Source organism: Barbus barbus (genome assembly GCF_936440315.1).
Source record: "Barbus barbus genome assembly, chromosome: 14".
Lineage (NCBI taxonomy): Eukaryota > Metazoa > Chordata > Actinopteri > Cypriniformes > Cyprinidae > Barbus > Barbus barbus.
This window is the reverse complement of record NC_136742.1, coordinates 24559848-24569755: the sequence shown is the minus strand read 5'-3', so window position 1 is coordinate 24569755 and position 9908 is coordinate 24559848. Positions and strand designations below refer to the sequence as shown.

At 35.4% G+C, this 9908-nt stretch overlaps 1 protein-coding gene across 1 annotated transcript in view; it reads right to left on the bottom strand.

Moving 5' to 3' along the window:
* The window catches only part of LOC306879954 (protein stum homolog), a 19299-nt gene extending 14909 nt beyond the window's left edge, over positions 1-4390 (bottom strand). The window contains exon 1 of the mRNA XM_079433183.1: positions 4095-4390. Coding sequence (XP_079289309.1) covers positions 4095-4263 — 169 coding nt within the window. The 5' untranslated portion in view covers positions 4264-4390. The remainder of the gene's footprint in view (positions 1-4094) is intronic.
* Positions 4391-9908: the final 5518 nt, after the last annotated feature.

Genomic DNA, 9908 nt, shown 5'->3' with positions numbered 1-9908 from the left:
GGCAGAAATCTGCATGCTCACCACAAAATTAAAAAAAAACAAATTCCCATGTGAAAAGACTTCCCATTTAGATTCAGATCAGGTCAAGATGAGAAGTCAACAGTTTTCCACTTTTAGACCTTGAGAAACTCATTTCTTTGGATGAAATTCCATCCATATCTGATTACATCTAAACCAAATATTTTTTTAAAAAAAGGCTACGTTTTTGTTCCACACAAAGCCTGAATTAAAACAAGCTTTTTCTAGTATGCCTGAACAAATGGTGCAAATGAGCATGCAAGCCTAAAATTAAACAGCTGTGAATCCAACTGTTAAAATAATTTTGATGCCACTGATTTTCAGAATGGCTGAACACATAAGGAAAAAAAAAATTCAAAGATGCCAGTCAGGAGTCCAATGTCGCAATTTAATTTTAATGTTGGATAGGAAAAACTATTTAGAACCAGAGGGATTTAATAAATTGCATTTCACAGAGATTCAGTACAGGTAATGCATGAGGTGTTCTTCCATCCTGGTCCACAAAAGACAATTTATTAAATATGATAAAATATGTATCCATCTATCTAAAAATTCAAAGTTTGTCCTGACACACTTTGTTGTTTTAGATCAAATTTCTATTTACAAATTTCTTTTGAATTTCAACTGTATGTAAATTTTACTTCAAATTATCCAAAGCAAACATTTTTTACTTTGTTTAGTTGCAGCGTCTGAAGCAATTAACTTATTTAAAAGTTATTGCATTATTAACGTCACAGAACCGTTTCATGCAACATCGCTGCATAAGCAATGACCCAGATGCCCAGCTCTGTCATTGTTTGGACATTAAATTTATTAATAAGACCCTCAATTTGTGCACATGCAAATTAGCATGATTTGATGATTTGAATCTAAACTCATCTGGCACCCAACACATGCCCTGCAAAGTATCAGCAATTAAAGGTGAGGAGTGCAGGTTGTCAAGCATGACTCACTAACTAGAGTGGTAATTTGGCTCTTGGCATTTTCCCTTGTATCATCGTAATCCAAACATGGGCTCTCTTGTCATAATATTCCTCTCTAGTTTATGTATGAGCAACTGTGCAGCAGACAGGAGCTCAGTAAACCATGCCCACATGCACAGATGATACGAGACAAGCACATTACTGCCTGTAGAATGCATGTTCGTTCTGTAAGTATTTATACCGCGTATGCACTGATTCATACTGAATGCTTGCGTCCTCTAAAAGCACTACATGTCCTCCAGACTCCAGAGGGACTGGCCGAAACTTGAGGAGGAAAGGCTATGCTGAAGTGGATTGCAAGATTAGATGACTTGAGGCACGGGTCCAGTGGGGGTCTCCTGATGGATGAAACCAATATTGACATAAACACCAGAGGGCCACAAGTGGCTGAGTGATGCGGTCACCGGGTTGATTACTGTATGTCCAATCTAACTGCAACTGTCAGAGATGGATTCCAAGCTCTACAAATGTCCCAGATGCATAAGTCTGGGCAAAGATGCCATAGAGGAGCCACATATTTCCCATGCCCTGCTTTTGCTTGTAAAAGCAGGGCTGGCTTGACAATATCGATTACCAGCTTTTAAATGTGCAGTAAGTGATTTCTAAGAAAACGCTGTTATTTGAAATCAGCAATACAAGCATGCCCCATACTTAAAATGATCATGTCTTGATAGGTCTGTTCCCTAATTCACAAACATGCTATGTACTTACTCGTGATTGGTTACAAGTGTGTTGCTTGGTGCTTGGTCTGATTCACTTTCAAAAGCAATACTGCACCTTTATTTGATTCTCATTTTGAAGAATCAATATCAATGTAATGTGAGGTGATTTAGCACCTCAGTTCAATTGGCAGTGCAGATATTAACCAATCATCTCTTTCTTTTAACTACTAGTTATAGTATAAAATAAACATGAATGAACATCAGAAGGTATGTTAAAAAACAATACAACTTACTGAAATGTATCATGTCTCATGTATTCACTCATTTTGTGTTTCAAACGCAAAAATTAGACAATGCGTCACGTTACATTTAGCTCAGAGAAGACACTCAATACACTAAACTGTTATTGGCGTCTCATTTATTGCATGTTTTAATAAATTTATCATGAAAACAAGTTTGGACAACAGTTTAAATGTTTATATTTTACAAATTGGATTCGAAAATATTAAAAACTGATTTTAAAAATGTTATTTAAATGTTAAATATTTGTACACAACTCAATAAATTGAATAAATATGTCCAAACAAACTGAAATCCAAATCAAAGAGAGCTTGTGAATTGAAATCGAATCATTTCGTGAAATCTGTGTCAATTCCCGTTAACAAAAAGGGGTGAAGTATCCATAACTCGGAGGTTAAAGAGAAGAGATATCTGATGTACTGCATTATCCATAAAAGACAAGGGAGCCACAAGATATCAGATCACCTATCAAGACAATTCACTTGGCACAGATTAGCACTGTTCAGGGTAAAGTTTCAGCACAATGCTTTTGTATTGAAAGACTTTGGTGCAAAATATCCAGGAGTATGATTCTTTTGTTACTATTTCAAGCATATTTCAAAGACATTCCCTGAGGTCATGCTTCCCAGTCTTATTAGACATAAGGGAGATCAATATTCTTCTGCCATATGTGCTTTTATACTTTGAAAATTGCAAGCTACAATGTGATGCTTTAAATGTGTCGAATGCAGTGATCCTAGAATTCTTAAAGATAAATAAAACAATCCATCTGGTCTTTGAGGACTGACATCATGGCACAATCTATTGGCAATTAAGAAAAGAGGCATGTTGGATGAAAAAAGATGCTCGCAAATGCTGATCACACACCAGACACCAGAGATTAGCAATCACTTAGACAGAACTAACATGATTGACAATCAAGTTGGAAATGACAATATCGAGATGGATGAACGGACCATGGAGGATAATGAGGTGGGTGCAATTATTTATGATCGTCTTGATTATCTGTTCTGGTATGCCCTCGGATACACGCGATGGATCTGTTACCACACTTCAAAAATTGGACATGAGCTGAAATAAAAAATAGCTTGTATTGAATCTTGACCTAAATGTCAGCGAGAAACACGATCTGATCCTGTTTGCGTTCATATACTCCAAGTATCCTTTGGTACTTTATGGCTCAATAAGAAATAATGTTGTTCATGATCATAAAAATAATATATATTAAAACACGTGTGCCTGGCTGTTAGAAATATAATCTTTTAATTCATATTGACTTAATTTAAATAATTTCTAGCAAAAAAGTAACAACATATTCTTCTTAAACTTTAGTGTAAGCATACTAATCATTATTTTCACAATTATCATGCATTTTTAAATCACAAGCCAAAACATTATATCATTTTCTTTGGGTTTTACCATATGATATCTTGAACTAATCAAGATATAATTTCCTGTTTGTTTTTTGTCACATGACAACAAACATGTTGCTTGTACCACTTTTATACAGACAAAACTTATCCAATATTTATTTTCCGAAGCAATAATAACACAAGATTAGCCAACATACTCAAAGGTCATCTTGTTGAGATTTTCAGCCTTTTGATGAGACTTTTTCTTCATTGTACCACCCACATGTTTGACTTCATGCCCCACAAACACATAAAAATAGATTTTAATTCAGAAATTGAAAACATGTTCATTGTAGGTGGATCCATTTGTCTGTATGAACTGCATTTTTCTGTTTTGTTGTGATAAGTAATAGACACGTACAAAAATTAACGTCACGTCATTGACCCATATACAAAAATATTATCACCAAAAACATAATAAAAACGTATTAAGGAATGCATGAATGAATTAAATGAATGAACACATACAATACGCGTTAATCAAAGTATTTAGAGATTCAAATCGCAATTGCAAAGTATAAACAATAATTGTAAGGATGTAGTATAGATATATTTAAACTGTACAAGTATATTCAAAGCAAATTTAAATGACTTAAAGCGCGCACTGAAAGAACTTGTTGATGGAATGCCTGTTTTTTTCGGGTGTAAGTAGGCTACAGTGTTATTTCTGCAGGTCAGGGGGTTGTGTGTAAATGAGCGAATCGCCTCGTCGTACTCACCCAGTCCGGGCACAAATGTGTTGAGAAACAGGCACATGACAGCTACTGGGAAAGGCATATAGGGGATGGCAGCGCGTAAAGCTCCTTTCTTCTCCCTGACTTGAACAACAACTCCGCTGGTAGAAGAAGAAACTCCTTTTTCGTTCATTTCTGTGTCTTTCTGGTCCATTTCCCGAATTTTTAAACTACTTGCAAAGCTAGAAATCCTTGTTTTGGTTAGTACTGGACACTATCAGGCGCAGCTCCAGGGCTGAAATTATTTCGCGCAGTGAACGGTAGGCGTCACACTTACTACTGTGTCAGTGAGCGATAGTAGATCCTTATACAATGGATTTAAAGCCACAGTGGCTTTTTCACAAAAAAGATAATTCTGTCAACACATTTGACTTTAAAGTTAAATTATGATTTCCTCATATATTTAAATTTTTATGGATTTTTGAATGTTTTTATATTTATTAAAAATAATGTAGGGTGCAACATCAGTAAATATAGAATATAGTCACCTTTCAAATCTCACTTTCATGCAATGTTTTAGGAGCTCTTGAGAACAGTGAGCTCAAGGAATAAGGCAAACTTAGACACCTTCTGAAACTCCTTCTGCTGGTTACTTTTGAACAGAAAAATTTGACAATTATTAGATAATTTAAAAATATGAATTGTGTTTAATTTTTGTCCTGTTGATTTTATTTTCCCTTTAAACCTCAGTCTCCCTGCTCCTCTGGGAATATTCACCTGCTGTTTTTCCAGAAGGATACTCTTTGGTGAGCCATGGTCTGTCACTGACAGTCTTTGAAAATGCTGATCTGTTGCACCTTGACTCAAAAGGCCATCCAAAGCCAGAGCTGTCACAATGAACCAAGCTGCAAATCAAAACCATCTGGGTCTGTTGTGTCAACAGCTGTGGGACTACAACCGTGGCACATATTCAGAACACTTGTCATTTCCCAGCCTACAGACCGGCAGTCTGCATAATATACATTATTACTGTGGATTTTTCTTCTTGTGCCATTATTTGAACATGCACATAGGCACAGAAAAAGTGAGAAAATGATCAAACAACATGCTTGATATAATAAGGATGTTTTGATCAATTTAACCATCTGGTGCTCCTTCCATGGTGATTAAGACCTGTTTTATTTCAATGAAATGAATGTCATTTTTGACTGTAAGGAGTGTGACTATACATTTTAGGACCATTTAACCTTTTCAGATTATGTCCATGATTTTGTGTTTGTGTGCATGTGTGTGTGCTTCATTCTGATGAAGTAAAAATGTCTTATTAAAATTAATCAAAAAATGATGAAAGAGCACCAGAAGCTTACATAAAATTTCATGCAGTATTAATATTACAATTGGTACACTCTTAAAAGAAAAGGTTCCAAAAAGAAACCTGTAGTTATTCCACAGAAGAAGCAGTTGGCTTCTACAAAGAACCATTCAGTGGACAGTTCGAATATGCCTTTTTCTACTATAAAGAACCTTTTATGCAATAGAAAGCTTCCATGGATTCTACAGGTTCTGCATGGAATGCCAATAAAGAATCTTTTTTAAGAGTACTGTATACTATTCCAGAACATTTCTAGCTACAAAAAAACTCTTACTTATTATATTCTCTAGATTTCATCTCCAAATCACTCCATATATAGACCTCAGGAATAAGCCTCTCCAAAGTGAAAGGACTTTGTCGTTATATTTTTACCCTGAAGGAATCCATTTAAATGTGCTGCTAAGACTCTTTTATTTGCAGTATAATTATATCAGGGTGTTCATGACAACCCAAGTGCTTAAGTATAAAGAAGTCTGAAGGGTTGTGAGGTGCATGAGCTAATGTATAGCCTGCACTGCAGATATGTGTTCCTGCTTTATTTCCTTGCCCTTGGGAAAAAACAGCCAAATGAAAACAGACAATCGATTTCAGTTCAGGCTGTTTTGACATTTTTAGTACGCACATGCCCTCATTGTGTAATGATATCATGTCAGTCTTTGGAGGCTGAAGTAATTCCACTAGTGAGATTCAGATGGTCCATTCTTAAGCTTAACAAACAGAAACCAGTCATCAGACATTTCGCTATAAATATTCATGAAGGTCACCCCCCCCCCCCCCCCCCCCCACCATCCCAAAGTCAGTCATTTTATTGTCAGGTCACCTAGCAACAGGGTATTCTAGGCGGATGTGGTTAATATAAAATCTTTCTTGTATGACGTCAGCTGTAAAAGTGTAATGTGAAATGCTAAAAAGTCATCCTGGCTTTTCTTTATGAATACATTTTGTATTCCATGTGGTTTTAGAAACCAGGACACCAAAGAAATATCAAATGCACTGTAATAATAGGAAAACATGTTATAGCTTTCCATCTGGAGGGACAAGCGTAGCTGTGGGCTTAATATTAATGATTACTTCATATCTAGTTTTTAATATTTCTTTAGCCCTTCAGACAAAGAGAAGAAGGGAGTGGAGATGCATGCACAAAGTATATTGCAGCTAGCTTTCATCCACCAAAGGCTGTAGAATAAACAACTGTATAAGTATTTAAAATGTGATATTTATTAGTTTTGTCATAATGTCTGTTTTAAAAGCCAGCTGATGTCATAATGTCTGTTTTAAAAGCCAGCTGATCCACTATCCACTTAATGCTTTTTTGTTTTTAACCGATTTTCAGTTTTATCACAGTAAATGCAGATATGCTGGATGAAGATTAGGCAAATTAATCCTGAAGTCATTTTTGCATTTTGATTGCCAAGTCTGAATACAACACATTTCAAATCTATTTGTCCACAATCTGCGATAGAAAAAACACACTGGCTGGCATCAGTGCTTGCCACCACCTGTCTGGTCCCATGTCTTATTTGCTACATCAAAGCTGTCTGGTTCAGTTGGACGCTTACTTGCAGTCTTCAGCTCTGCTCAGCTCAGCTCTTGGCTGCTGATTATTTTGGAATGAAATATCCAATTTGCAGCCCTGTGACAGACAAAAAAAAAAAAAAAAAGCACATGTCTCATTCCAGTTGCTCTGTAAGAAAAAAATATTGAAGCTTATAGGTCAAAAATGCCAAATCCTCAAAAAATAATTATATATAGAGGTAATACATACATACATTTTTACTTATGAACTTATAAATGAACATATAAAAAAAGTGCACCTAACCATGATATTGAGAGGCTGACAATAGCGCTAGTTAAAACCTGAAACTGCATTAGAAGTGTTGTATAATGGCGGCCACTAGTGGTCAGAGAGGTAACTGACCTGCTCCAATGAGATTTTAGGACCTAAAATACAGGCTGAATGAGTAGAACATGACATAGTGCTGGTGCGAGAAGAGTGATCAATCAGGAATCTCTGGAATAAGTTCTTTGAGAAGACTGAAGGGAATGCAGGAATTCAAGAGCTTCAACTAGACAATAGAATCAAAGAAGCGGAGGTAGAGGATAACTCACTTTCAAGAATGACAAAGACTTACATATAGACTTTATTTACTGACTATATCGGACAAAACTTAATTGAAGAAAACACAATTGAATTAATCACAACAAATTAAAGTCAATCTCAAACTTGGGTCCCGGTAAAACATTTAATATATATATATATATATATAAAAAAAATATTCCCAAATTATGTTGAAATTAAATCTTGAATTTTTTTTACAGGATCTAACAGCAGGGGCAAACAGGACCATGCTAATCAGCCTTCTTTATTATTCAACCCTTTGGTATAAATATAAAATTAATAAAGGCCTGAAGAAAACTGAAAATAAAATAGAAAAACAAAAAACAAAAAAACAAGTGTGTATACATATGTGTGTATATTATTGAAAACAAAATATTGGTAGCACTTTAGAATAAGGTTCCATTTATTAACATTAGTTAACAACTAGTAAACATGAACTAAGAATGAACAATACTTCTACAGCATTCATTAATCTTAGTTAATGTTAATTTCAGCATTTACTGATGCATTATTAAATTCACAAGTTGTGTTTGTTAACATTAGTTAATGTAGCGTGAACTAACATGAATAAACAATGAACAACTGTATTTTCATGAACTAACATTAACAAAGTTTAATGAATAGTGTAATAAATGCATTGTTCATTGTTTGTTAATACATTAACTAATGTTAATAAATGGAACCTTATTCTAAAATGTTACCAAAATATTTTCAGGCAAATATAAAAGAGTAAAACAAATATAAGAAAAGGAAACAAAAACTAAAAGAAATGAAGAAAGAGAGAAAAGATAAAAATGACATTCAGTAGGAATGATTACATGATTAATGCCTTGTTTAATTAAGGGATTATACGACATGCAAAACCGGGATGAGCATGAATAAAATCATTAATGGAATGATTCATGTAAAAAAAGGCCTTTACATTAAATAAACAATTATAGTAGTCCATGTGGGTATCAAAATTGAGAAATAGAATTTGATTGAGTCATGAAAAAAATCAGACTTCCAGTATAATTCCTGAAGAAATGCAAAATAAAAGGGGAGGGTTAACATGCCAAACACCCACAGTTTTACACAGCAGTAACAATCAACCTCACAAATGTTGCTGACAGTCTCAGCGTGCAGCTGAATTAGCTATCATCAGTCAATCAAAAGAGCCCTTTAGTAATGTATCTTTGAAGTGAAGTGAAGTGACATACTGCCAAGTATGGTGACCCATACTCGGAATTCGTGCTCTGCATTTAACCCATCCAACGTGCACACACACAGCAGTGAACACACACACACACACACACACACACACCGTGAACACACACCCAGAGCAGTGGGCAGCCATTTATGCTGCGGCGCCCGGGGAGCAGTTGGGGGTTTGGTGCCTTGCTCAAGGGCACCTCAGTCATGGTATTGAGGGTGGAGAGAGCGCTGGACATTCACTCCCCCACCTACAATCCCTGCCGACCCGAGACTCGAACCCGCAACCTTTGGATTACAAGTCCAACTCTCTAACCATTAGGCCACGACTTCCCCTCTTTGTGTGATGCACAGTGCTGATGCACATTGCTTTGTGTGATGCACAGTGCTGATGCACATTGCTTTGTGTGATGCACAGTGCTGGATTTAGTTTCTAGTTTTTCCTGAATAATACACAATATGTCGCATTGAGTTGGCCTGCAAAGGCTGAAATCCCTTTCTGAAAAATAAAAAAAATAATAATAAAATAAAAAAAAACGGGGGGTTTAGAAATACAGTATATATGCAAAACAACACAGAAAAAGGAACAGTTTAATCTTCTGGGCAGTGACATTATAAACCAAACAACATGCCTGAATTAAACCAGTATACACTCTGACAGATTGGCCTCTTCGCTTGTGTATTATACATCCATTTATTTATTTATTTCATCTACATCTACATTTCATCTTCTCTATGCCCACCCTGCTTTAATTTAAAAATCCAAATGCATTGTACTCTATATGGTGCTGTATTGTATAGTACACTGTGCAACGATTCATATCCTAATTTGCAGTACTGCATGTCTTGCTATAGAGCACAATTTTAAGTTCTAGAAATTCTCTTCTGTCTGAGCTACAAAACAATACTTAAAGTAACATTTACAGTAGGTGCCATACACAAAATATGTAATTATTGATATAATATAATTTATTATATATTTATCTATGATGATTGTTGATGTAGTAGTAGCCTACTCTACATTAACAGTTGTCAAGGTTTCCTTGGTCCTGATGTCTCAACACTGTAGATAAGAAATGCTGTAGTTATTCTTATCCTGGCCGCATGCAGAAGTGAGTGGATCTGTATGGCACAAATGAAAGAGAGCTCCTTTATAATATATAATACAGAAATTAAC